The sequence below is a fragment of the Bubalus bubalis genome, chromosome 5 (assembly GCF_019923935.1).
Source record: "Bubalus bubalis isolate 160015118507 breed Murrah chromosome 5, NDDB_SH_1, whole genome shotgun sequence".
In the NCBI taxonomy this organism is placed as follows: Eukaryota; Metazoa; Chordata; class Mammalia; order Artiodactyla; family Bovidae; genus Bubalus; species Bubalus bubalis.
Genome location: NC_059161.1, coordinates 81,264,633 through 81,292,566, shown reverse-complemented (window position 1 = coordinate 81,292,566; position 27,934 = coordinate 81,264,633). Strand labels below are relative to the sequence as shown.

Genomic DNA, 27,934 nt, shown 5'->3' with positions numbered 1-27,934 from the left:
GAGACTGAACAACAATACTTATGAGGCTTCCCTGGTGGCTCAGTGGTAAAGAATCCACCTGTCAATACAGGAGACACGGGTTTAATCCTTGGGTTGGGAAGATCTGCTGGAGAAGGAAATGGTGACCCACTCTAGTATTCTTGCCTTGTAAATCCCATTGTTGACTGAAAAATATTAGTCACAGTCTGTAAATAGAGAGTTATTTTATTCCAGGAGGCAGCATCTCATTAGCTCTGAGAAAATTGCTCTGAGGAGGCAGGAGAGGAGGTCAGGCTATATATAGGTTTGCAACTAGGGGAGCAGGCAATCTATACATCAAAGATTATTGTTAAGTGGAGAGGAAAACCAGATATTAAGGGATTTAGTGTTCTTCTGTGTCTGAGAAGATGCAAGCTTCTGGGCTCACTGAATTCATTCCTTTCATATGCCCCTTAGCTATCTGGGGCCAATCCTATTCTTTTTTTTATTTTTATTTTTTAATTTTTTTATGTTTTTATGTTTTTATTTTTTAACTTTACAATATTGTATTGGTTTTGCCATATATCAAAATGAATCCACCACAGGCATACATGTGTTCCCCATCCTGAACCCTCCTCCCTCCTCCCTCCAGATACCATCCCTCTGGGTCATCCCAGTGCACCAGCCCCAAGCATCCAGTATCATGCATCGAATCTGGACTGGCAACTCGTTTCATATATGATATTATACATGTTTCAATGCCATTCTCCCCAATCTTCCCACCCTCTCCCTCTCCCACAGAGTCCAAAAGACTGTTCTATACATCAGTGTCTCTTTTCCTGTCTCATATACAGGGTTATTATTACCATCTTTCTAAATTCCATATATATGCGTTAGTATATTGTATTGGTGTTTTTCTTTCTGGCTTACTTCACTCTGTATAATAGGCTCCAGTTTCATCTACCTCATTAGAACTGATTCAAATGTATTCTTTTTAATGGCTGAGTAATACTCCATTGTGTGTATGTACCACAGCTTTCTTATCCATTCATCTGCTGATGGACATCTAGGTTGCTTCCATGTCCTGGCTATTATAAACAGTGCTGCGATGAACATTGGGGTACACGTGTCTCTTTCCCTCCTGGTTTCCTCAGTGTGTATGCCCAGCAGTGGGATTGCTGGATCATAAGGCAGGTCTATTTGCAGTTTTTTGAGGAATCTCCACACTGTTCTCCATAGTGGCTGTACTAGTTTGCATTCCCACCAACAGTGTAAGAGGGTTCCCTTTTCTCCACACCCTCTCCAGCATTTATTGCTTGTAGACTTTTGGATCGCAGCCATTCTGACTGGCGTGAAATGGTACCTCATTGTGGTTTTGATTTGCATTTCTCTGATAATGAGTGATGTTGAGCATCTTTTCATGTGTTTGTTAGCCATCTGTATGTCTTCTTTGGAGAAATGTCTGTTTAGTGCTTTGGCCCATTTTTTGATTGGGTCATTTATTTTTCTGGAGTTGAGCTGTAGGAGTTGCTTGTATATTTTTGAGATTAGTTGTCAGTTGCTTCATTTGCTGTTATTTTCTCCCAATCTGAAAGCTGTCTTTTCACCTTGCTTATAGTTTGTTTTGTTGTGCAGATCCTATTCTTTTTTTTTTAATTTCTCATCCCTCTCCCCTTGCGCTCCTCCCCCCCAGCTCTAGTGGGTGGTAGTGTCTGCTGGAGCACAGGCGTTGTGTTACCTTTTGGGAGCCCTGGTTCACGTTTGGAGGCTTGAAGTCACTGATGGCTGTCACATCCTTGTTTGGCCGGAGACACTCCATTTCCCACCGTGGAGTGGGGAGCCCGGTGGGCTGCAGTCCTTGGGGTCGCAGAAGAGGCAGACATGACTGAGCAACTAAACAACAGCAGCAACGTGCTTATGACTGTAAGAACATAACCGTGAGCTCAGCACGTCCCCAGCTCCATCTGTAGACTCGGTTTCCTTTCTTCCTCTTTTCTGCCAAAGCTTGCAAAAGGTTTGGTGTGAAAAGTTTAGTTATTTATGCTCCAGTGCTTTCCACTACTGCCCTGGGGGAGGCCCCTGAGGTCCCAGGACAACCCACAGCATTTTCCTTTGGAAAGATTACTACATGTTGGCTCCATGCACCATGAGGACTGTATCTACAGGAACTTCTGGGCCAGACAGGTTTCCATGAAATCCTAGTAGCATGGTCCATTTTCACGAGAATGTGTTTGAACAGATGCTGCCAAGCAAGCAAAGTGCCCGAAACCATTTATAACCCAGGGCCTGTCTGTTTCATTGTGGTCTCATTGTATCTGCAGATTTATGTAAGCCTTGGTGTCTGGGATCTCGTTGGAAGCATTTGACAAAGGAATACTGATGCAGGAGCAAAGCGAGGTTAGCCTGGGGGCCTGTGCTGTTCTGATCCTTCTCTTGTTGATCGAATGTAAGAACTCAGGTTTAACCGGGTCAGAGTTGGAAGGGACCTTGATATGTCTTTCCCACCCCCAGCTTATGTGTAAGCCATTCCTGGTTGGCAAGAACTTATGCTATTAGAGGACATTTTCAGATGGTGTGTGACTTTTCACAGTGATCTCCAAGGGCTCTTGCTGAGAAGTCCTTCTTTGACCTCTTTGAGCAAATGAAGAAGGGGTTGCAGCCCCTTCGCCCCAGGAATCTGCTCTGCAGCCAGCGTGGCCACCCTCACTGCCTTCTCCTGCCACGAGTGTGAAGGCCAGCCCCTCCCCAGAGGCTTCCCTGCTGGCTCCTGCAATGCGGGAGACCCAAGTTTAGTCCCTGCATTGGGAAGATCCCCTGGATGAGGGCCTCTCCGTGGGTCAGGCACGCAGCCCATTCCCAGTATCACGGGACATCCCCTGGACAGAGGAGCCTTGTGGGCTGCAGTCCGTGGGGTCCCAGAGTCAGACACAACAGCGAGTAACTCTTTACTCCCCAGAGGATGGTGACCGTTTGCGGGTGTTCGTGTCCCTCATAAAGGGACCAGGGATGTCCAGCCTGTGTCTTCCTGTGGTCCTGTGCTCTCTGCAAGGTGGGGAGGGAGAAGATGGGCACCCCTCTCCCGTCTTTAAAGCTGTAACGCAACCTGCTGGCCACTTTGTACAGGAAGAGATAGCGCTCAGTGTGCGACTGTCGGGGACCAGGTCCTCTTCTCAGAATGCAGACTTTAATGTCGGTCCCATTTGGACATCCCAGGAGTTGTAAGTCAGTGGTGAGGTCCCCGGCTGTGTGACGGCAGGTTTAGGTGCAGCACTGTCAGAGCCATGTGGCGGGGAGGGGGAGCCTCTGCCCCCAGGGCTGGTGCCCGTGGCGCTGCTGAGCCCGCCGCGGAGCCTCAGCGCCAGCCCTGTGTCTGCTGGCGAGGAGGGGAGACGCGGCGTCAGCCCTGCACCCAAAGCTTCATTGTCTTGTTTTCCACGGTGGCCCCTGTGAGTCAGGAGTCTGCTGCTGCCCCTGCTGATGCTGCTAAGTTGCTTCAGTCGTGTTCGACTCTGTGTGACCCCATAGACAGCAACCCACCAATCTCCCCCGTCTCTGGGATTCTCCAGGCAAGAACATTGGAGTGGGTTGCCATTTCCTTCTCTAATGCATGAAAGTGAAAAGTGAAAGTGAAGTCGCTCAGTCGTGTCCGGCTTTTCACGACCCCATGGACTGCAGCCCACCAGGCTCCTCTGTCCATGGGATTTTCCAGGCAAGAGTGGGGTGCCATTGCCTTCCCCGAGGAGGACTCTACCAGGCAGTAAATGACGGCAGCATTTATGGGGAGACGCGGGCCTCTGCTTGCAGAGGAGAGAATGAGGTCTGGAGCCCCTCACAGAAGAGCAGCAAGTTATGAGGGTCCGCACCCTGTGCCCCACTCCCTGCCTGCACGTTGGCACTTGAAAGCGTCTGCCTTCTGAACATACACCACTTGGGCTGTAATTCTGGCCTCAACCTTCTTTTTGCTTAGAGGGGATGGAAAACTCGATTTTCTGTCCAGGGATGTATTACCAAATGTTGCACCAACTTTCTTTTTCTCAGGCTGAACGTTCACTGTTTCTTTGTTGTAAAAAGGACTTCTTTCCTGTTCAATTTTCTGTACTGAGTCCTCCTTCCCCACTCCCCACCCTCCACGGACTAAGTTGCTTCAGTCGTGTCCGACTCTGTGCAACCCTATGGACTGTAGCCCGCCAGGCTCTTCTGTCCATGGGATGCTCCAGGCAGGAATACTGGAGTGGGTTTCGTGCCCTTCTCTAGGGGATCTTTCCAGCCCAGGGATTGAACCCACATCTCTTACATCTCCTGAATTTGGCAGGCGGGTTCTTCACCACTAGTACCACCTGGGACCGCACCCCCCCCCCCCCCCCCCCCCCCCCCCCGATCCTTACCCTAAACTAAACTAACTCTGCCTGTGTCCTTAATGCATGTTTGGCTCTGGTTCCTTTCCTGCTCACTTTTCCTTCTTAAAAATTTTTCTCTGATGGCTGGGTGGGCTCTCTAGGTGCAGTGTGAGGGCCTCCCGCTGTGGTGGCTCCGCTTCTGTGGAGCACAGGCTCTAGGCTCCATGCGCTTCAGTAGTGGCAGCGCCTGGGCTTAGCTGCTCCATGGCCTGCGCAGCAGGGATCGAACCTGTGTCTCCTTCATTGGCAGGAGGCTTCTCATGCACTGGACCACTGGGGAAGTCCTTACTTTTCCTTTTTATGATGGTGTCTCTTCTTTCAAGAGTTCTTCCCCAACTGAGCCCAAGCTGCTGTCATATCCAGCGCTGGCCAGAAAGCTTACAATAGTCAGCTTTACTGCAGACTAGGATATTTGGTTTCAGTGCTGGCCTCGCTCCTGTCGTGGTGCTTGGTGATTTAGTAAACACTTGCAACCCTGAGGCCGGCGGGGAGGGGGTGGTGCGGCGGGAAGGGTCCATACACCTGCACTCACACTGACTTGAAACACTGTGTTCTTGCTTCTTAGGTACCCAGATAAGCTGCTTCTCCCCCAGTTCTTTCTCGTGGCGTCAGGCTTCCTTTGTAGACTCTTATTGCTGGGCGGCCGTCCAGCAGAAGAACTCCTTGCAGGGCGATTCTGGAAACCTTCCATTGTGTCTACATAAGGTAATGGGGGATATTGCAGATCTCACCTCTTTGCTTTGCCTGCATGGGAACTGAGGTCCGGAGTGGCTGCACCAGTCCACAGCCGCCTGTGGTCAACCAGGGCTGTAACTCAGATCTTAAAGCCATAGCATGTTAAAATCGGAAGGAACGTCTAAGATGACTAGATCCAGCGCCTTCCTTCAGCAGATGGGAAACTGAGGCCCTCTGATTTTAGCTCTGTAGTGGCTGGCACCTTATGCGTCTCAGTCACCTTTCTACCCTTGATGCCCAGGGATGTCTAAACCATAGGAGGCTCTCAGGCCATTTTTTATGCCTCAAGGAGCTTTGTTAGAGAACAGCAGAGCTGGGACTCAGAGCTTTCACCAGCTCCTATCCCACCACATGCAGGACCTCTTGGGAAAAGTAAGGACAAACCTAGAGGTCAGTAGCTTCCAGCCTGTGTGTTACTCCACCATCAAGAAGCCCAGGAATGAATTCATTTGGGGGTGTTGGTTGCAGCACAGCTTTTGGCATACACGCCTTTGCTTTCTGATGGGTCCACGTGCTGCAGGGAAGGGGAGATTGCTGCCTGGGAGATAGCAGTGTCCTGTAGAGAAGAGGAGCAGGCCAGGAGCCTGCCGGGGGTGCGCAGGGGCAGGGCACACAGCGGCTTCGCAGTGCGGGGCTTGGGCCAGAGCCCCCAGGTTTGCACAGGAGAATGTTTTCTGCATAATGAAACGGCTCCACTGGGTCTTCTCTGTGCTTGTGAAAGTGGGACTTTGTTTCAACTTGTCATTATTTTCAACCACTGGTCTTTTTGTCCATCATGAAAACAAGTAGAATGTGTATCTTGGGACTTCTCATCCACCAAGGAAATCATGGTATGTTAGCTGCTAAAAAGCCAGAGGCCAACATTTGAGGCTGTCCTGCCTTGAGCACATAGCATCCTTCTTTTTTAAAAAAGAACAATGTAAATCATTTGCTGTGACTCAGACTTGTCCCCTTATGTCTGTGTATCACGTGCCATTTGGCACAATGATGCTCTCCACTGACTCCCTTCTTCTTTGGGGTTGGGCTTTATTTTTGACTTTCTGCCTTGGCATTGATTGGGTCCTCATCAACTTTGCATGCCTTAGTAGCCAGGGCAGCAGATAATAAGGATCTTCTGCATGGATGGGTACAGTTCTAGAAACTGAATGTCTTTGTTTGCACATCTAAATGCATGCTCTTGTAGTTTGGTGGTGGTTTAGTTGCCATGTCGTATCTGACTCTCATGACCCCGTGAACTCTATCCCACCAGCCTCTTCTATCCATGGGATTTCCCAGGCAAGAATACTGGAGTGGTTGCCATTTCTTTCTCTAGGATTATCTTCCTGACCCAGGGATCGAACCCACATCTCCTGCATTGGCAGACAGATTCTTTACCATTGAGCCATCAGGGGAGCTCTCTTGTGGTAGTTTAAGTCCATTTATTTAAATGGTCTTCTGAGAATGGGAAGTTGTGATCAGTGGCTGGGCTGGGCGCTGATGGATCCACAGAAGAAGAATGTATATTCTGGGATTGTCCAGTGTAGGAGGTGGCAAGGATGTTAGAGACTGTGAAACTTCTAGAGCAGGAAGACGTTCAAAGATTCTGATCCAGATGCATTTTACATGTGAGGATAAGGGCCTCTTGGGAGGTCATGCCCAGGAGTCACAGAACTAGTTGCTGGCTGTAAGGTGAAAATCAGGTCTCTAGGCTCCTTTTGCCTCTGCAGGGTTGGGGAAGTCTTGTGGAATGGTGTGGGTAGACAAGCCATAAGTTTTTGATGTTAGTGAAAGATGAAGCTCTTTTTCTGGTGATGGTAGTCTGGCTTGTTTTGGTAGAAGTTTGGCTGAAACTCTGAGCAGAGGTCTTTCCAGATTCACAGGACTGGAGACAAAAAATTGAACAGGCCAAGTTGGAAGGACCCTGGTCAATGCCCTAGGCTTGAAAGGCCATTGCTGAGGAGTGAGGGGTAATGCAGAGTTCACCCAGCCCTCATAGGGTCTGGAACCTTGGTTCGAAGCATTTTAGCACCAATTAAATGAAGGGAATTTGGGATTGTCAGTGTCGCTAGTCTACTGCCAGCCAGAAGCAAAATTAAGGCAGTCCTCACTGGAGGAAGTCACTTCATCCAGAGCCTCAGGCCCTTGCTCCGTTTTTTCGCATGTGGTGTTCAGCACTCAATCAGAAATAACTGGAGTACAGGAGAAATCCCAAAACTAGAAAGAGACCCTCAGACCATGAGAGTGCCCTCAGCCCCTTGCCGTTGTACCTGCCCAGTGTCCCCCTGCAGCACCAACCCCCTCCTTTTGGTGAATGGAGGAGCCCCTTCTCCTGACCAAAGCCAGACCTGCGTGTGACCCACCTGTGTTCTGGATCCCCCTCCCAGGTTATATGGACACTTCTCCCCATCTTTCTTGTCTACATCCTCAGCCCTTCCCTTCCCAAGGGCTCTCTTCCCAGTGATGTTTTAGCAAGTCCACCTCTGCAATGCATGGTCTTGTCGAGGTCCCCTCCACCCTCCTTGTTGCTGAGTTACTTCTCTCGGGGGCACATGCTGCTTGGCTTCTCTGGCATCCAGCCCTGCGGGCCGTGCCCTCTTGCGGGTGCTGTCTTGTCTCTCGGGGCAGTGTTGCCCTTTGCCCGTCCCTGAGAAGCTGGGGTTCTCTCCCAGGGCACCTTCTCGGCACCCCTCCTGGAGCCATCCCAGGCCCCGGTTCCTCTTACCTCCTGTGGGCTGTTGACTCCCACGTCTTCACCCCCAGCCCTGGCCTTCTCTCCTGAGCTCCAGATCCGCACAACCCGCTGAACCCCGAGCTTGGACCTTTGGAGGTCTGGCTCGTGCCTCCAGCATAGCTTCAGAGCTGACCTTCCGTCCCCTGCCTGTCCGCACTGTGACCTCTAGCTTGGTTCATGACACCAGCCACCCTGTTAGATCAGCCACAGATCTGAGGGCCACTGCGACTCTGTCTCTCTCCCCACATCCTGTCTGTCATTGAGCCCTATCAGGTCTGTTTCCTTAAGCAGCTCTGAGCCCTTCGCCCCTCGGTCTGGCCCCTGGGACTGCCTGTCATCTTGGTCGCGTTCCACATGATCACAGGGGCTCTTTTCAGCCTGACTGTCATTTTCCTGGCTTCCCTGATAGCTCAGTTGGTAACGAATCTGATGCAGAGACCCCAGTTCAATTTCTAGGTTGGGAAGATCTGCTGGAGAAGGGATAGGCTACCCACTCCAGTATACTTGGGCTTCCCATGTGGCTCAGCTGGTGAAGAATCCGCCTGCAACATTGGAGACTTGGGTTTGATCCCTGGGTTGGGAAGATGCCCTGGAGAAGGGAAAGGCTACCCACTCATTTCCCTAAACAAACACCTCCAGTGTCCTTATGAAATGTCTCTATTTCTTAAAAAAAAAAAAATATATATATATATATATATATATAGGCTAACAAGTTCACTCTTCTTTCTGGCCCTGTGAACCCAGCCTTGCCTCCACATGCAGCCTCACCCCCGCTGCACCCAGGGGCCCTGACTTCCTGCAGGTCTCCTGTTCTTGGTTGTTTCATTCACATTCTACTTTGAAGTGCCTTCCCAGCCCCGAATCTGGGAACTCCTAATTTGGTTTTCTAGTCTCAGCTTAAATGTCATTTCCACTTAGAAGCTTCCCCTGAACCCTAGACTGAGGGTTGTTGCCAGTTAAAACTGCTTCAAGGGGCAGGTGGGTGAATGGGAAGCAGGAATAAGACTGTGGGCTGGCTGAGTAGACAGTAGACCACACGCCCTGCCTCAGACTTTCAGATCCTAGAATTGGGGCAGCAGCCGAGCAGACTATCATCTGTACCCCACCCTGGTCTGCATTGCTTGGTTGTGTATTCCCAGAGTAGCCTGCCCTTTCCATACGGTCATTACTTGCCTTGTGTGCTAAGTTGCTTTAGTCATGTCCAACTCTTTGTGACCCCATGGACTGTATCCCACCAGGCTCCTCTGTCCAAGGGATTCTCCAGGCAAGAATACTGGAGTGAGTTGTCATGCCCTTCTCCAGGGCATCTTCCCGACCCAGGGATCGAACCCTTATGTCTCCTGCATGGGCAGGTGGGTTCTTTACTACTAGCGCCACCTGGCGCTTGCCTTAATTCTTCTCAATTAATTCTTTATTTCCAAGACTCTTAAGTTTCATGAAGGCAGACCTGACGTGTCTTGTTCATCCCTATGCCCGAGGACTCTGCACCATCCATAGTGGGTGCTCGGAACACACGTGTGGACGGGAGGTGAGGAACGAGGTGGCTGCAAGTCCTGATCAGAACCAGACTTGGTTCTCCAGGAGCCTTCTGACTTGTGCTCACGATGAGAGGGTTAGAGGCACAGGGTTTATGTGAACACTTCTCAACTCAGTTCTGATGTCAGAGCTAAAATGAGAAGATCCAGGGACTTCCCTGGTGGCCCAGTGTTTGAGAATTTGCCTTGCAGTGCAGAGGACGCAGGTTTAATCCCTGGTTGGGGAATTAAAATTCCACATGCCATGGGACAACTAAACCCATGCACCACCGTAAAAGATCCCACACGATGCAACTAAGACCTGCCTCAGCCAAAAAAAAAAAAAAAAAAAAAAGACCCAGAATCCCCCTGAAGAAGTGGAGCACTGGCGTGTGCGTGGGCCTGACTTGGCAGTGCTGTGACTCATGCTGGCACTCCTCCGCACCTGCTTTTTTCACGTCTCCGGCCTTTTTCCTCCTCCCTTTCTCTCCCACCCCTTATTTCTGGTGACTCTAGTACCTGAGTTGTCTCTGGTTGAAATGTGGGTGCACTCACAGGACCAGCAGCTGGCACTCCAGGACTGTTTGATAATTGGTCTTTTTTTGAATGTTCTATTCTCTTTGTTCAAGTTCATAAAGTAGACAACTGTTAGGCACGATTTCTTTCTGAAACAGAAAAACTAGTTTTTGACTGAAAAACAAACAGACAAAAACAAGAAGAAACTTAAAATTAACAGAGTTGTCAGATCTTGCAATGTTTCCTTTAAGTGGATTCAAAGAAGCTTAGTTGGAGGGATTCTCTGAGGCTACCAGACCAGAGGTTTTCAAACCTTAGCATTATCCATGTGAAAATACAGGACCCAGGGCCCCAGCCAGACTACTGAGTAGACACCTGGGAGTTTGAAACCTGTGGGGTTAAGGCCCAGAATGTGATTTTTATCCACTTTTGAGGAGTCTGCTTTTGCTAGGCCAGATTAGGTTCCATTGTAGACACCGGTCATCGAAACCAGTGTTTCCCAAACTCTGTGTGCACGCAGATCACCTGGAGATCTTGTTGAAATTTTGATTCAGACTTTTGTTTTTCTTTGCACGTCTCATTTTGTAGTGGTGGTTGTTTTTCTTGTTGAAAACTGGACATTGTTGAGAATATATTGTAGCCCAGCCAGATAGGTTACTAAACAAAAAAGCAAATAACAAAGCAATCTTGGATGAGGGAGGGATCAGAATCTATAATCCAGAGTTGCTGCACTATAGACTCAGATTCAGTAGGCCTGATGGGGGCTGCATTCTGCATTTCTAACAAGCTCCCAGGTGATACTGAGGGTGCTTGCCTGTGGATCACTTGTTGCAAAGCAAAGATCCCGGGCAGGGGCTGGCAGACTGACGTACGTGCCCCAGCCAGATCCAGCCCATCACCCATCTCTGCAGATAGTTTCATTGGAACACAGCCATGCCCTTTCCTGTACACTTTACCTGTGTCTGCTTTTATACTATGACAGAATCACCTAGTTGTGACAGAGGCCATATGGCTCACAAACATTTCCTGTCTGGCCCTTTGCAGGAAAAAGTTTCCCACCCCAGATCCAGAGCTCCTAAGCCCTCCCAGATGATCCAGTGAAACAGAACTCACCACCTCACAGAACACTCCGTGCTGTGTTCGTGCCGATCTTTGGGAAAGGTTTTCTTGCTTCCTTGTGACTTGGTTCTAATGCTATTAACAGGAGTCTTTTCTTCTTTCACACACAAATGCTGTGTTTGTCGTCTTCTCTTTTCCTAGTCTCTCTTCCTGTTAGGTCCTTCCCAGGATGTCACTCAGCACAAAGCCTGCTGCCTTGGGTGTCTTCCTTTGAGTGCAGAATAGGATGACATACCACCTTTCTCCTCTCTCCTCTGTAAACCGCTGATGTAATGCATTAGTCTTTCTGGGGAGCCCTTCACTCATTGGGCTTTGTGTAATTGAAGTTATCTTTAAGTATGTTACTGTCCAAGCAACAGGCATCCAGGGACAAACATAATTTGTAAATCTTATATGTCTCCTCCCCTATGGAATTTGTTCTTGATTAACGTGACTCCTGCTGACTGATCCTGAAGTGTTAGGGTGTCACATCCTCCATGCTTCGCTTATCTTTTCCTGCACGTTCTGCTTGGATCCTAACCATGCTCTTGGCTTCTTTGACCATCTCTATGCTGCAGGATCTGAAATTGGAGAGAAATGGTCAGATTTTCTTTTATTTTTGGTTATCTGCTACACGTCTGCACCAGGCTACTCTTGACTGTGGTGTCTCGTGTTCATACTTTCTCATCTCAGCTCTGTCCTCTACATCACTCCTCTCTGCTCTGAGTCTGTTCCTCCTTGTTTCTTTATTTCAACTGATGGCGCTACCACTCATGCCCTCACCTAAGCTGGAAACCCGGGATTATTAGCCCTAGTTCCTCCCCTTTTCCATCCATTGCTTACAGTTGGGCACCAGAAGATATGTTTTTCCCTCTGTGTATTGAGTTGGCCAAAAACTTCATTCAGATTTTGCCATAAGATGTTACTGAAAAACCCGAACTAACTTTCTGGCTGACTCAGTAGCTCTCAAATCCGTTTTCTCCGCTGCTGCTGCCTTGTTAGTGCTAATCACCGCCTCTCTCTGCAGCAGTAACCTCCTGCCTGCTGTCTCCTCGTCTTTTCTTCACAGCTGTAATAATCTTTCTAAAATAGATTTCCATCATGCCCTCCACTAGTGGCTTCCCCTGTGGGAACTTCATAATTCAGCTCATGCTTCCCCTTTGTGTGGATTTCCTGGGGCTGCTCTGACAAGTGACCACACACTCAGTAACTTGAAACAACCAATATTTCCTCTCTGCTAAATTTGGAAATCAGGGTGTCAGCAGAGTCGATTCCTGCTTTGGGGCTCAGAGGGTCTGTTGGTGTCTCGCTGCTGGTTTCTGGTCATGGCTGGCGGTCTTGGTGGTCCTTGTCTTGTAGGTGCATCACTCTAGTTTCTGCCTCCATCTTCACATAGCTTCTCCCCTGTGTGTCTCTGTGTCTTCTTAAGCCTGCTTAGAGGAATACCAGTCGCTGGATTAGAGCCCACCTTAAGTTAGTTAGCTTGGTCCTTGGAAGAAAAGCTATGACAAACCTAGGCAACATATTAAAAAGCAGAGACATTACTTTGCTTACGAAGGTCCATCTAGTTAAAGCCATGGTTTTTCCAGTAGTCATGTGTGGATTTGAGAGTTGGACCATGAAAAAGGCTGGGCGCCAAAAAATTGATGCTTTAGAACACTGGCATTAGAGAAGACTCTTGAGAGTCCCTTGGACTGCAAGATCAAACCAGTCAATCCTAAGGAAATCAGTCCTGAATATTCATTGGAAGGACTGATGCTGAAGCTGAAGCTCCAATACTTTGGCCACCTGATCTGAAGAGTCAACTCATTGAAAAAGACCCTGATGCTGGGAAAGATTGAAGGCAGGAGGAAAAGGGGACAAGAGGATGAGATGGTTGGATGGCATTGCAGACTCAATGGACATGAGTTTGAGCAAGCTCTGGGAGATGGTGAAGGACAGGGAAGCCTGGCATAATGCAGCCCATGGGGTCACAAAGAGTCAGGCATGACAGAGCGACAGAACAACAGCAACAACTTAAGTTAGTATGCCAGGCTTTCCAGGTGGCTCAGTGGTAAAGAATCCACTTGTCAATGTGAGAAATGCAGGGGATGTGGGTTTGATTCCTGGGTTGGAAAGATCTCATGAAGGAGGAAATGGCAACCCACTCCAGTATTCTTGCCTGGTAAATTCCATGGACAGAGGAGCCTGGTGGGCTGCAGTCCATTTGGTCACAAAGAGTCAGACACAACTGAGCACGCAATGCTAAGTTAGTATGACCTCATCTTCACTAGTTACATCTGCAAAAACTCTGAATCATGCAATCATGACTTTGAAAGATGCTGAGACCTCAGAACTAACTGGGAGTAGATAGAGCTTAGGAACAAAGCCGTTCCCCTCTAGCAGATGCACTTGAAAGCCTGGTAGTTTCTCTATTCTCCTTATTTGGACAAAAGGATTTTAAAGAATACAATTTCATGGCCCTTTTTAAAAATTCCTATTTCAGTGGAATTAATTTTAAAACCATCTTGCTGCAGTTTCATTGAAAATCACTTTTTTCATTCTGATGGAAAAGAAAAAGGTTTAACTATGAAGAAAAACTAAGAAATGGGACATTCCTCTACATTCAAAGTACAGGGATCAAGGTACAAGGATACTTAGAAGAAAACAAACATTCGATATATAATACCTTTAAACATTCATTTTTCTAGTTGCAGTGAGTGGTGTTGAACTATTCATTGGTGCTGATTATTACATGGTTTTGGCATGTTAGAAAAATTGTCACAGGCTGTAAATAGTTCAGAGAAGGCAATGGCACCCCACTCCAGTACTCTTGCCTGGAAAATCCCATGGGTGGAGGAGCCTGGTAGGCTGCAGTCCATGGGGTTGGACATGACTGAGCGACTTCACTTTCACTTTTCACTTGCATGCATTGGAGAAGGAAATGGCAACTCACTCCAGTGTTTTTGCCTGGAAAAACCCAGGGATGGGGGAGCCTGGTGGGCTGCCGTCTATGGGGTTGCACAGAGTTGGACACGACTGAAGTAACTTAGCAGCAGTAGCAGTAAATAGTTACTTTTCAATTCAAAAGAATGCTTGGAGGTAAAATGCTATTATTCAAATATCTTTGAAACAAAAGTGACTTTAACACATATTCCATAGCCCCAAGTTAGAAACAGTATTCCCTCCATGGTTCTCAAAGGAAATCCCTGTTTCTTCTGGTTATGGAAGGAACACAAACTCATTTTTATACTAATGGGCACACTTCAAGGCGACTAGGATTAAAGGAACACTGTATCTCACTGTAGCCAACAATAAATCATGTGGCCAAAATACAGCTAATCACAGCCTCTTGAGTGTATCATTGTGTAGCAGCTCTTTGTAAATTGGGTTAGTAATTTTGAGGAGGCCATCCCATGCCAGAACCCCCGAGGGAAGCAGCTACTTTGGTGGGACTTTGGAGTTTCTGAGCCATTTCTGCTATTTGTCTTGCCCCTGGCGGAGGGCTTCCTAATGTGGGCTCCATGATAGCATCAAGAAGATTATGAACTGGGATTAGAAAACATAGGGCAGCTTTATTTTCTGTCTACTTCCAACTAAAACTTGATAAACCATGTCTGTAAGTAGTCAAGAATCTGTAGTGGTATCGGCACCACCTGTCACTGTCACCCATAGAAACCTCAGCTGCCTTGAAGTACTTTTTACTTTTCATCACTTCCAAGTTACTGTGTTGTTGGGTCATCTGTTAGATCCCATCAAATGTGCTGCTGCTGCTGCTAAGTCACTTCAGTCTTGTCCGACTCTGTGCAACCCCATAGACGGCAGCCCACCAGGCTCCCCCATCCCTGGGTTTTTCCAGGCAAAAACACTGGAGTGAGTTGCCATTTCCTTCTCCAATGCATGCAAGTGAAAAGTGAAAGTGAAGTCGCTCCGTCGTGTCCGACTCCCAGCGACCCCATGGACTACAGCCTACCAGGCTCTTCTGTCCATGGGATTTTCCAGGCAAGAGTACTGGAGTGGGGTGCCATTGCCTTCTCCGTCAAATGTGCTAATAAGAACCATATACAAATCTGTCTTTTAATGTTGTAATAGCTGTATATCAGTGTCATCCATTTCCTTTGTGAATTTGTGTTACTTTAAGCATTTAAAAATGCTATTCTTCATGAAAAACAAGGCAAACTAAGGAACTGTCACAGAACCAAGGTTTCTAGGGAGACATGACAGCAAAATGCAATGGATACCCTAAATCTTGAAACAAAAAGAAGGCAATAATGGGAACACTGGAGAAATCCAAATCAAAGCCTGCCATGTAATTAATGGTACTATATCAACAACGGTTTCTTCCTCTTAACAAGGGTACCATGGAGATGTCCAGTGGCAGCAGTGGGGCATACTGAATGAGGGTCATTTGAAAACACTCTGGACCATCTTTGCAACTTTTCTGTACATCTATTAATAATCTATAGTGGCTTCCCAGGCTTCCCCAGTGGTGCTAGTGGTAAAGAACCCACCTGCTGATGTAGGAGACGTAAGAGATGCATGTTCGATCCCAGGGTGGGGAAGATCCCCTGGAGGAGGGCATGCCAACCCACTCAGTATTCTTGTCTAGAAAATTCCATGGACAGAGGTGCCTGGCAGGCTGCAGTCCATAGGACCAGAAAGAGCTGCATGCAACTGAGCGACTGAGCACACACACACACACACACACACACACACACACACACACAGTCTGTAGTGAGTCACACTCTCACTTGGTCTGCTGCCGGCCTCCAGAGATGTTGGGGTGGGGCTTTTGTGTCAACTCAAGGCCTTTGTAGCCTCTTTCTGTTACAGCTCTGAGGATCTATGTAGAGAGAGCAGTCCAAAGGGAGGGAGAAGTTTTCCAAGAAGTAAAATAATTTGCAGTGTATTATGGTGGAAGAGGCATAGTTCTGGGATCAGAAAGGTCCAGCTTTGTATTCTGTCTCTGTCACCAGTTTTGTGCTCCATGGCCAGAAATTGCTCTGGGCATCCTCTTCCTCTTTGCAAAATGAGGCCATCAGTAATGGCTTTGCCAAGGTATTGTGAGGATTGATATTAACGTGGCCACTCAGTAGCCCTTCCGTTGGTTCTGGTTGGTGTGTTTTAGTGCCTGTGACATGTCAGGCACCATGCAAAGGATTTTTCATAAGGTATCTAATTTAATCTTCATAACACATGTACTGTATGACCATTTCATAGATAGGGAAACTGAGGTCAGAGGCTCAGCAACCTTGCTGTTAAGGCCACTACCTGAGCTTGACTTCACATCTGTGCTGGCTTTAGCTTCCTCTGTCTTGGAGGCTAAGCCTTTCTTCCCTTCCCCAGGGGTCTTGGTTATAGGATGCTCTTCACTGTCTCTGACTTCTGAATCCTCATCTCATTGGATGCTCCCCCATGACTCTCCCATAATTGTTCATTATGGTTGGCTTCTCCAGACTTGAGATTACCTGGCTGTAAAATGAGAATGTTGTGTGGTCCTCACGGTCTGTCCCTCTACAGAAGATCCATTCTGCACTTGTCGATTTTACCTGCTTATTTCTGCTGTTTCATGGGGTGTTTACTGGGTCACTGAAACCAACATTTTTCTAATTTGTTTTGAGCAAAGTTGTGCATTTCTGTGTCATTCTCCTAGATTCCAGAGAGGGAGAAAAACAGTTCCAAAAGCCTTAGTGACCTCCTAAAACCATAGCGATTAAAAAAAGAAAAAGAACCTGGAGGCCACTGTGACATTAACATCTTCCTTAATTGTGATTTTGTGGAGGGATTATTTTAAAGGACCAGGGAATAATTTTATTTTTTGTTTCTTTTCTTTGATTAGAGTGGAGACATCATATGTCATGATGTACTTGCCAATTATTTCAAATTGAGTCTAGCAAAGTTGGGGAGTTACTAGTGTCAAGTATTACCTGGACAGGTGAATTTAGCCATAAGATGTAGCTACTGGGTAAGGAGCCTGATTTTCACAAGCGATGTGGGGATGCCTTTAGTGTGAAAATGAGAAAACCACTAACAGTGCTTGGCACGATTACTTCAGTGGGGGCTGGGGGTGGTCTGTTGATTGCATGATCTGCTCCCCTGTTTTTCAGTTTTTCCCCTACATCCTGCTGCTGGTGGCCATCCTGCTGTACCTGCCCTCCCTGTTCTGGCGTTTTGCAGCTGCTCCTCATGTTTGCTCGGATTTGAAGTTTATCATGGAAGAACTCGACAAAGTTTACAACCGTGCAATTAAAGCTGCAAAGAGCATGCATGACCTTGACTTGAGAGACGGTGCCTGCCCAGCACCAGAAGTTAATGAGAACATGAGGCAAAGGTAACTCAGCCCCCAGCCCATCGGGATTTGGGAGTACGAGTTTGCTGCCCTTCTCCTGTCCATCTGGGCTTTGGGTTCTCACTACCAGTACGTGGGGGACTGCCATCTGCCTAGTGACACCCAGGGGGAGCCAGGAAGGCCCGCCCCGCCCCCCCCCCCCCCCCCCCCCCCCAGATCTCACCCTGGTTGTCTGCCCCAGCAGCGGTCCTCACCTCAAGTCCTTCCCTTGTGGAGTGAAGCGTCACTCTCTCATGTTCTCAAGTGCAGGGCGAATTGCTTTGACCTTCCCCTTCATGGAGAAACACAGGATTATGAGGCTCCTGGGCACCGAGAATGGACATGCGGGAACTAGGGAACAAGTAGACAGCACCTTGCTTTTTGGACATTCTTCTTTTGGTTTTTGTTATTGACAATAGCAATAACAGCATTAGTAGGTCTCATTTTGGGCTTCCTAGGTGGCACTAGTTAGTGATAAAAAATCTGCCTGTCAATACAGGAGATCCAAGAGGCGTAGGTTCAATCCCTGGGTTGGAAAGATCCCCTGGAGTAGGAAATGGCACCCCACACCAGTATTCTAGCCTGGAGAATTCCATGGGCAGAGGAGTCTGGCAGATCACGGTCCATGGGACTACAAAGAGTTGAACACAACTGAGCACACAGCTCTCATTTTTAAAAGTTCTTAATATAACTCAGACACTGTTGAGTTTTCCAAAGTGCATTGTCTCATTTAATATTCAAAACATCATTACAGATAACTGCATTTATTTATCCCCCACTGCCATTGTCCACCCCCCGCCCCCCCCCACCCCCCACCCAGTTGAAAACTCTGTCCTGTAGCTTTAAGTGGGAGACCTGGAACCAGGACCAGGTTTAGCTCACAGGCTAAACCCACACCCTCTCAGCTGTCTGCCTCCCACTGCTGGCCTATAGGAGACAGATGTGTAGGCTGGAAAAATTGTGTTTATTCTACACACTTGAATGGAAAATTATAGTTTAAAAAAACAGCAATAGAATAAGAACAATCAAGTTCATGTAACAAACATTTACCATTCAGTAGGATGACTGAAGCGATTTAGCAGCAGCAGCAGCAACCAGGAGTTGTTCTAACAATTTACAAGTAGTACATTTAACGAATTAGACCTTCCTTAAAATATCAAGTGGGGCGAGAAGGGTTTTATTATTACTTTTCCTTCTTTAAAAAAAAAAAAACTAATTTAATTCCCTGGGTACTCGAGTGAAGTTACAGGTAGAGAAGTATGGAAGGGAAGGTGATGGAAATTTTCCACGTGGTACCATTGAATGTGTTTCTATTTGATGGTCTTGGTGAGGGTTTAAATTATTTTTGTTTCTTTTTAGTTCACAGGAAAGCCACTTCAGGTACCCAATTGTGGAACAGTACTTAAGGACAAAGAAAGCCTCCAGACATTTAATCGTCAAGTACATGAGCTGCCGGGTGTTGTCACTCAGCACGATACTGTTAGCCAGCATCTACCTGGGCTATTATCTGAGCCTTTCCTCCCTCTCGGATGAGTTCGTCTGCAGCATCAAATCTGGCATCCTGAAAAATGACAGCACTGTCCCTGATAAGTTCCAGTGCAAGCTCATTGCTGTTGGTATCTTCCGGCTGCTCAGTTTCATCAACCTCGTGGTGTATGTTATGCTGGTTCCGGTGGTGGTCTACTCCCTGTTTGTTCCCTTCCAGCAGAAGATGGATGTTCTCAAAGTGTATGAAATCCTGCCCACGTTCGACATTCTGCATTTGAAGTTGGAAGGGTACAATGACTTGAGCCTCTATGTTCTTTTCTTAGAGGAGAATATCAGTGAACTCAAGTCGTACAAATGCCTTAAGGTCCTGGAGAATATTAAAAGCAGTTGTCAGGACGTTGACCCCATGCTGCTCCTGACCAACTTCGGCATGATCAAGATGGACATGGTTGACGGCAAAAATCCCGAGCCTGTGGAGATGATGGTGGAGGAGCTGGGAGACCAGACGACAGAGCTGCAAGGTAGGCCTGGCTCTAGGGGAGCTGGGGAGCCCATGGAACCCTCTGTGCACCTCCAATGACTGACTGGCAGTGTCTGCCCCACCCACTGGTGTTAGCCCATTTCTCTGGTGTGATTAGTGGAAACCCCACAGTGCTGGGAGAGAGGGGGGCATTGGTGCTGCCTCAGGTTTCCAGGGGACACACCTGTTGCTCTTCCTTCTCATTCTCTTCTGTCTCATACCCCACTTCTTGCTCGAGCATTCTTTTCTGACGTCACTCTTGCCGTTTTTGTTTTGTTTTACTGGCTTATCTCACTGTCCCTCTGATTGTCTTGTTGGTTGAATGAACTGGGAGTTTATTGAGTTACTTGTCACCCTGACCCACCTTCAGCTGTTCTGCAGTGAATCTAAGATTACGTGGATAAGGCAGAAACCAACAGCTAGATTGATAGTTAGTGCCAATGGAACCTGCCATGGGATTTCCATCATAAATGCTTGTTTTCTGTTCTGACAGATTTGAATGTACACAGTGAAACAAAAATAAGTAATAGAGAGAAGAATGCCCGACAGAGACTTCTGGACACTTCTTGCTGATGATTTTTGCCCTGTGAACTTCAGATTGGTGACTTCGACCTGGGATTCGTTTTGGCTGCAGTACCTCTAGCAGGCACCCAGCTGATTGGCAGTAAATGGTTCTCAGCAGAGGTACTGAGCATGTCTTACTGAGGCCCTGGTGGAAACAATGGTCAACAAACATTGTGGAGGGTGGTTCATGAACTTCCTACGAGACAACGCGGAAACAAGTAAGCCTCTGCAAATGTCGACGTGAGCATCCTCATCAGATGGAAAGTGGTAAGGCTAATCTCAGGAAGAGGAGTAGCGCTTTAGTGCCACAAACAAAACACCTTTCTGTGCAGATGGTGCAAAGAGCCTCCGAACTACAGAGAACAAGGACTGGGGGAGCTTTTTGTTTTGTTTTATGGGGTGATAATATCAGGGTATAATTTAATAAGAATCTTGTCTATGTCCCAATGACTGTTGGAGGAGAAAACATTCACTGACTGACTCTGGACCCATGGGGGCCTCTTCCTGGCGGTGCCCTACGCTGGGAGAATCGCTGGCGCTTCTGTTCTAATAACCAGGCTCTGGGCCCTGCCGCCTGTCACCCTTGGTCAACCTAGACCCTCTAACCACCATGTGATGCTCTGCGCTGCAAAGGTCAGTGGACCCAAGTGCTGCTCTGGCTGAGAACTTTGTTAATAAGGTAGAGTTGAAAGGATGTTTAATTGTTGACTTCCATGCAGAAAGGAATGCTTCTAAATGAACCCACTGGGGGAAAACGAACATACAGAACAAGTTAAAGTGACTACTTTAGAAGAGGTTGTCTGCAGGGCATTCCTCTGTTATCAAAAGCATTTGAGAAAGGATGTTACTGAGGCAAATTCACAGAACACAGAAGGCTTAAAGTGAGGGACATTTTTTGCCTATTAGGATCAGAATGTATAAATGACATTTGTCATGTGCACACTGACATATGCTCAGAGCCAGAACAATTTCTCAGTTTATTTATATTTAAAAACATGTTTGAAAAATTCATTTAATTTTAGAATTGTATGATATCAGAATTGAGGCCATTTTGGGAAAAACATTCTAGCATTAACGCAGAATTATAGAATAAATGTTACAAATAGTATATTGTGTATCAACCAAGCATTATTTCGTAAACATTCAAGGCTGACTGGGAATATCAAAAACCTTTTCCCAATTCCAGTCATGTAAATAGATCCCAACTATGTTTACATTTTATACAAAATTCTTAGAAAGGACATCTGTGGACCTTCCTGTTTTTATTCTTGGAAGTTAAAATTAGTACATTGCTACTGAATAATCCTCAGGAGCCTCAAAGTTTATGTGTGGCTCTTAGGGTCAGTTGTTTACCTGATCTAATTACATAAGCTGCTCTCTGCCTTTCAGAATATTCGTGGAAGTGGATTTTATTTGTGTTTCTGCGATGGTTTCTGAGATGGAAAGCTAATAATAAATATCCAGGATGCAATCAGTGTTTTAAATTATTCTTACTGCATAATATTTATTACCCTTGAATAATAGTGTGACTTAGAAATGTCAGTAATCTAACTCATCGATTTTGCTACTTTTTATATCACTGTATCAGGTGTTGTAGTTCTCTCTACCTGTTTCTTTGTGTAATTTGAAAATTTTCTGAAATATAGTTTTCTATGACTTGATTTTTTCCCCCAAAGCCTCAGATTCTTTATAGACTGCCCCTAATTTATAGTTTGAAGTGGATACGTTATTATAGGAGATCAGGAACTCTCTCGGCCCTGTCGCATGTAATTCTTTAATTAGAATCCTTAACATCTGTGGATCCCCCCATCCCTACTCTCTGAGTTCCAATAGCATCTGTGATGTCCCAGAGGTCAGCTAGTGACTGGCTGCATGGATGTGAATAAGGCTGGTGCCCACCTTCGAGGAATTCAGAGACTAATAAAAGGCAGTGAAGACAGAGGCAGGTACCAAGAGGAAGAGTAATAACCACAATGAAGGTCCTTCCAGAGAACTCCCAGCAAATGCTGTGTTCTTGGGGAACACAATACTATTTTTCTCTTTCCCATCATTTCTAGCTGATAGTTTTGAGAGTATAGTTATTGCTTTTCCCGGAAGTTCTTTAGCCATGTATCCCCCAAGCTGAAGCTTGAACAAAACAGTAACATAGACAGTGATTTTGAACAGAAAGAGCTCCAATCGCACTTTGTCTCTTACCTTGCAGGACATGGGGAACACAAACCTGGAGGTACATGATACTGTCCGTGAACAATCACGGTGATAAGAGGCTAATGGGCACATCTGGCCATACATTTTGACTTGAGGAAAAGCGTTATTAGGAAAGTTAACTTCTCCATCTATTGCTGGCTTAGGTGAGGACCACCATTGAGCAGATTCCCAAGGATGAGGAATCGATCATTGCTTTACAAAAGGGGCAAACAGATCCTAAATGACCACTGCCAGTAGCAGCTAACTTTGTTTCCGGCTGGTATCTTCCTAATAAACCACCACACGTCCTCTAACCCAGGCTTGTAGCACCAGTGTTGTGTCTGTGGTCTGACCGACTGTTCTCACAGCAGTGTCTGGCTCCTCCTTTAATTTCACCAAATGACAGGCAGACACACTCTTAAGACAGAGGCTCTTAAACTTTTAGGAAATGACAAACCCTCTTGTAAATATATTTTCTAAAGCTAGGGACCCTCTCCTCAGACACACACACAACACTAAATACCCTTCAGGGGTCTTCGTGGTCCATACACCCCAGGTTAAGAAGCTGGGCTCTAATGGTTGGGGACCAAGCCACGTGGCAGGGAGATTCCCGTAGCCCTTGTGGAAAGTTGCCGCTCCCAACAGTAAGTCTCAGCTGCTGTTTACTGATTAGAGTTTGCACACTTAGAATGAGCTGTCCCCTTGAGTAACTGACATTGTTTCCTCAAGTCAGACTGAAAGAGTCCGTTAAGGGAGCAGGGGGTGGGCAGTAGCCCAGCCTGATCAGGGGTCCGTGCGGACTGCGTCCTTTCAGCCTCCAGATCGCGGCATCGTCCCCTGGGGCCAGCCTTGCTGGGCTGGGGGAGGGTGGGCACACCCCTGACCCCGCACGATGATTTGTCCTACTTCGTAAGTGTCCTGGGAGAAATGGAGAAATGTGCCACATTGTGTGGCAGGTCCTGTTGGGTGTTCGTGTTTCTTCTGTGGAAGCTTCCTGTTCTGAGCACCCTCTCCTTTGCAAGAATGAGCTAAGCTGGGACGGCGGCAGGGCACTGCAGGCACTGACCCTGTGAGAACTGTTCAACTCTTAGAGCTGGATTGTTGCACAGCTTTAAAATGCACGCATGTTGGTTTCTTTTGCTTATTTCATTTTAAACCCATTGCCGTATCACAAATTCCAAGAGAACAGTGACTGGCTTGGACTAGGCATTCTGTAAATACTTGAACAAAAGAACACACCGTTATCATAAATCCTAGTTTGTGGACAACTATAATTTGATTTTAAAAGGCAAATGGTCCTCTGCAGGTCAGGGGAGGGGAGGCTTATTTAGCCTCTTGCTGGAGAAAGGACCAGTTCTGCAAATGGATAGATTTCTGCATGTAAGTAGTGCCAGTTCTTAGCTTTTTATTTTGGAGTGAATTGCAATCCTTTCCATGTTCAATACAAGTTTTCAGTGTTGCCTCCCAGTGATCAGGACAATTGAAGTTATAAAGGTCTCTGTAATTTCCCAGAATAATTTGAAAAGGGATGTTGACTGAAATGTGCAATTCTGAGTAATTTCATCCGAGGGTACTAGGATGAAATGGCTCCCACTGGGCAGTCATTGGCATTTTTGTCCTGTTTTTCACAAGTAAAGTAAAACCTTTGAAAAAGTTTGGCAAAGATAACATTGTGTTGTTTATGGAATGTAATACACACTCATCTGTGATTGGTTTGTCCTGCCTGCTTTAGATGAAATGTTTTGTGTTTGGGGTTCTCTTTTTTACTGTAATAATACTTGTCTCTTAAAGCACGTGTTTTCATCAGTCATTGTTCCTGAAAGTTGTAAAAGTTTCTCATGCCTTGAATACTTTCTCTGTGCCTCATCAGAAGAGGAAAAAAGAATTCTGCAGTGTCCCAAGGGTTTTCTACAAAAACTGAAGCCATCAGCTCCTCTTTAACAAGTTGGCTTTTTTAAAAGCACAGTAATGACAGTTTAATGGTATTCCATAAAGTGGTGCTCTAGGCATAATTTACATTCTTTTTAATGACTACATTTCTTCAAACCTTTTAAAGAAAAATAGGTATTTGTTTTTTTTCTTCCTGTATCATTTGGTAAGAATGATTTGGTTTCTATTCCACAGAGATTGAAGGATGGGAACAAATTAGTCTTAGAAAATGTTAAAAACCAAGAGCCTTGAAAATTCTGTATTTGGGTGATTATCACCATTCTATTTCATATTTCTACATAAGACACCTGTCCACGCCCTGCCTTCTGACCATGCTGATATTTAAGGAGAGTTGAAAGGCTGAACACCAAGGCTGCTGTGTCTATACGTAAAAGTGAAATGGTGTTTTTGTTCTTCACTGTTGTGTCTACCTTAAATAAAACTTTGTTTCTAATGAAAAATGTGCCTTAATGTTTCTTGTCTTCTCTTCAGGGAAGATGTGGCAGAAGATGAGTCCCGAAGTGTCTTGAAACCTGTTCCTCTGCTGAATACCTGAGATTCAGTAAGCTTCATGGCACACATGAAAATCCAGCTAGCTGGCAGTAGCTAAAGGAAAAAAGTCCTTGACTAAGAAATTCCCACAGAGTCTGGAATTTCTGAAGCAGAGATCACATGCTCTCTGATTGGGAGCTGCGTGCCCGCCTGGGCATGGAGAGGGAGGGATGGGGGCTTCGTACTGCTAAACACGGGTCTGCCTGCCTCCCTCTCCCAAGTAGGGGACTCTCTTGTACAATGGTCAGTTAGCACCATTGACTGTTGTGGGTAATACATCAGCTGCCTGAAATCTTAAGACAGTGCCTGCCCCATGGTGAGGTCTGTAAGGTCTGTAAGTCCTAGCTGTAACTGTCATCAGCTCCTCCTGCAGCCCCACTGTTCCCTAGGGGGCACCCCCAGGGAGCTTGGAGGTTGTGTTAGTCTGTTGTTCCATAACATTTTACTATAACCATTGCAGCTAAAGCAACACATACTATTATCTGGCTATTATAATAATAACATATTATTATTATATTATTAAACCCAGTTTTCTGGGTTAGGCGTCTGAACATGGTTAAGCTGAGTCCCCTGCCCAGGGTCTGACAAAGCTGCAATCAAGGTGTGGATTGCACCTGTGCTCTAATCCAGAGGCTGTACTGCGGAAGGGACCGCTTCCAAGCCCCCCTGCCCCGAGTTGTTGACAGATTTCATTTTCTTGGGATTGTACAACTGCCTTTTCATTGCTGGAAGCTGCTCACAGGTCCTGGCACGTGGGTTTCTCTAGCATGACTGCTTACATCGTCAAGCCCATAGTGTTAGCAGCCCATGCTTGCTCTGCTCACCACAGGATAGGTCAGTGAATCTGAGAGATGAGGGGTTGAGGCAAGGAATACGACTTTATTTGGAAAACCAGCTGACCGAGAAGATGGCAGACTAGCATCTCAAAATAATCATCTAGTCGGGGTCTGGATGCCAGTTTCTTTTATGGGTCAGAGATGAGGGGGAGGTGAGGAAACAAAGGAGACAAGGCCATTAATCTTGCAAACATCTAGAATGGCAAGCCTCAGGCAGGGGGAATGTGTTAGTTTCTTCCTTCCTGCCATCTGCAGGTGGGCAGGGTTCTGAACAAAGGCTCTTTAACAGTCAGGCAGAGGGGCAGGGTCCTCTGAAGCAGGCCATTATCTATGATTATAATAACAAAAGCAATGGAAAGCAAGTCAAAGAAACAGTTTCAACAGGGAGTCAGAATCAGCTTCCTGCACCAATAGGACTCTCTCAACTGGAAAGGGCCCAGTTCTCTTTTAAGGGTTTTGAAATCAGGCCACTCAGGATACTCTTCCTCTTGATGGACTCAAAATGAACTGCTTTTATCTGCAAAATCCCTTTGCTTTTGCTTTTTCTAGAAGTGCAGCACAGTACTGCCTCACTCGGGGAGATTACACAGGGCATGAACATCCAGGGACTCATGGGGCTGCCTTAGGGTCTGCCCATGGGCAGTTATCCTGAATCGTCTCTGCCTCTGACCCTGTGGTGTAGCCTCCTCCAGGGGAAGTTATCCTGAATCGCAGTCTCTCTGACTCCGACCCTGTGGTGTTGCCTCCTCCATACCCAAGTGCCCCCTCCAGCCTGAGCGCTGTTCTTCAGGCTCTTGTCTGCTTCCCAGAAGTGTTCTCGTGGACTTGCCATGTTTAACACGCCTTCCACACTCCTGTCAGTGGATTTCTTGGAAGGCAGACCTCTTATGCCAACCCTCCCCACACACCCCCATCACCACTTCTAAATCCCTCCGTCCCTCCTTGGATTTCAGTGTAAGGAGCAAACTTCTGCCCACTGCCTCAGGTTTATCCCGCCATCCCTCCTCTTTTTGATGTGGCCACATGTATCGTTCCTTCAAGGCCTCTCTGCTTTCTCAGGTGCTGCTCTGTCTCCATTACCTCTTAACGCTTACTCCAAGTCAGCTCCAGGTTGGTGGGAATGCAGAATGGTACAGCCACTAAGGAAAACAGTATGGCAGGTCTAAAATATATATATATATATATTAAGCATATCATTCCCATATGATCCAGCAATTATACTTCTGGATATGTAATATTCCAGGCTGCCATAACAACCCAGAAACTAGCCCCATTACCACAAAACTTGAGACCGCCAGCCCTGTGGCAGAGCAGTCCTCCTGGGCCCCTCACCCTGCTGCCCTCCGCCCCCATGCCCCTTCCCAGTAAAATCTCTTGACTGTGTCAGCATGTGTGTCTCTCAGACAATTCATTTCTGAGTGTTGGACAAGAGCCCACTCTTGGGCCCTGGAAAGGGGGCCGCCTTCTGCAACAGGGAGAGCTTACAAGTCTGAAGCAGGGCCCTGGAATGACACCCACCCTTGTGCGCCAGGTGACCAGCAGGACATGGCAGCAGGCTTTGCTACTGAGGGAAGAGGGAAGTTACCAGTTACAGAGGGAACTGATGTCAGGTTACCTGAGAAACACTCCTAACTGCCCCTTTGATCAATTTAGAGTAGAGATAATCCTGCTCTGAAGATTAGAACAAGCACTGGTTAAGCTCTCTGATTAAGAGCAAAGGTCAGTCAGGTAAGTAGGCTGTGGGTGAGGCAGAGACTGGTTAAGTTGGGTCTATTCAGACAGCAAGAGAACAGCCATCTTGAGTGGCCTGACCATACATAGGGGTCTAACCTACATCATTTAAACACTGTTATTAGACGCTGTTCGAGTAAGACTGTAACACCTTCTATTTATGAGTAGTTCCCAGCCAGGAAAGAGGCTGAGTCTATGCTTCTTCCGTACACCACCACCGCTGCTCCCCGCCCCCACCCCCGCCCCAGGTGAGAGCGGGGCATGAGGGAAGAGGCCGGATGCAGCTGACTTGGGCTTTTTTTGTTCTGTGTTTCACCTGATAAAACCAAATTGCAGTAACTAATCTTACTTCTTTCCCATTCAAATAACATCAGTGTTCTGGTTCCCTTCTTGAAAGTGAGATGAGGGACTTCCCTGTTGGTCCAGTGGTTAAGAATCCACTTTGCAATGCAGGGGACTAAGGTTTGATCCCTGGTTGGAGTGGGGCAACTTCTGAATCCCAGGGGCTCTGGAGCCTGTGGTACTGAAGGAGGAAACAGAGAACAGGCTCCATCTTGAAAGATGGACTCCATCTTGGGCCAGACTGTGGACTTTGAGCTATGTGCCCAGTATCTATGGAAACGACATACCAACTGGATAACCAGACCTCCGGATGGAAGAGCCCTAGGGCTCATACCTAGATGCTCCTTTGCCTAAAAGAATACCCTAATTATCTGTGTAACCGAATAGAATAATACATTCTATTATGCTTATTGGGATATGACCACAGGTCTATTGATAATTGTCCACTGTTAACTACCTAGGCTTAAGGCATATGAATCATGGGTTAACTTTGACTGTATCTTTCTTTTCCTTTGTTCAGACTAGTTTCAGGAAATTTGGGGAGGTGGGT

The 27,934-nt window shown here is 46.8% G+C and overlaps 1 protein-coding gene across 1 annotated transcript in view; it reads left to right on the top strand.

Moving 5' to 3' along the window:
* PANX1 (pannexin 1) overlaps window positions 1–24,384 on the top strand; it is a 58,906-nt gene extending 34,522 nt beyond the window's left edge. The window contains exons 2-5 of the mRNA XM_025286159.3: window positions 4,921–5,060; window positions 17,015–17,238; window positions 18,595–19,244; window positions 19,737–24,384. Coding sequence (XP_025141944.1) covers window positions 4,921–5,060; window positions 17,015–17,238; window positions 18,595–19,244; window positions 19,737–19,816 — 1,094 coding nt within the window. The 3' untranslated portion in view covers window positions 19,817–24,384. The remainder of the gene's footprint in view (window positions 1–4,920; window positions 5,061–17,014; window positions 17,239–18,594; window positions 19,245–19,736) is intronic.
* Window positions 24,385–27,934: the final 3,550 nt, after the last annotated feature.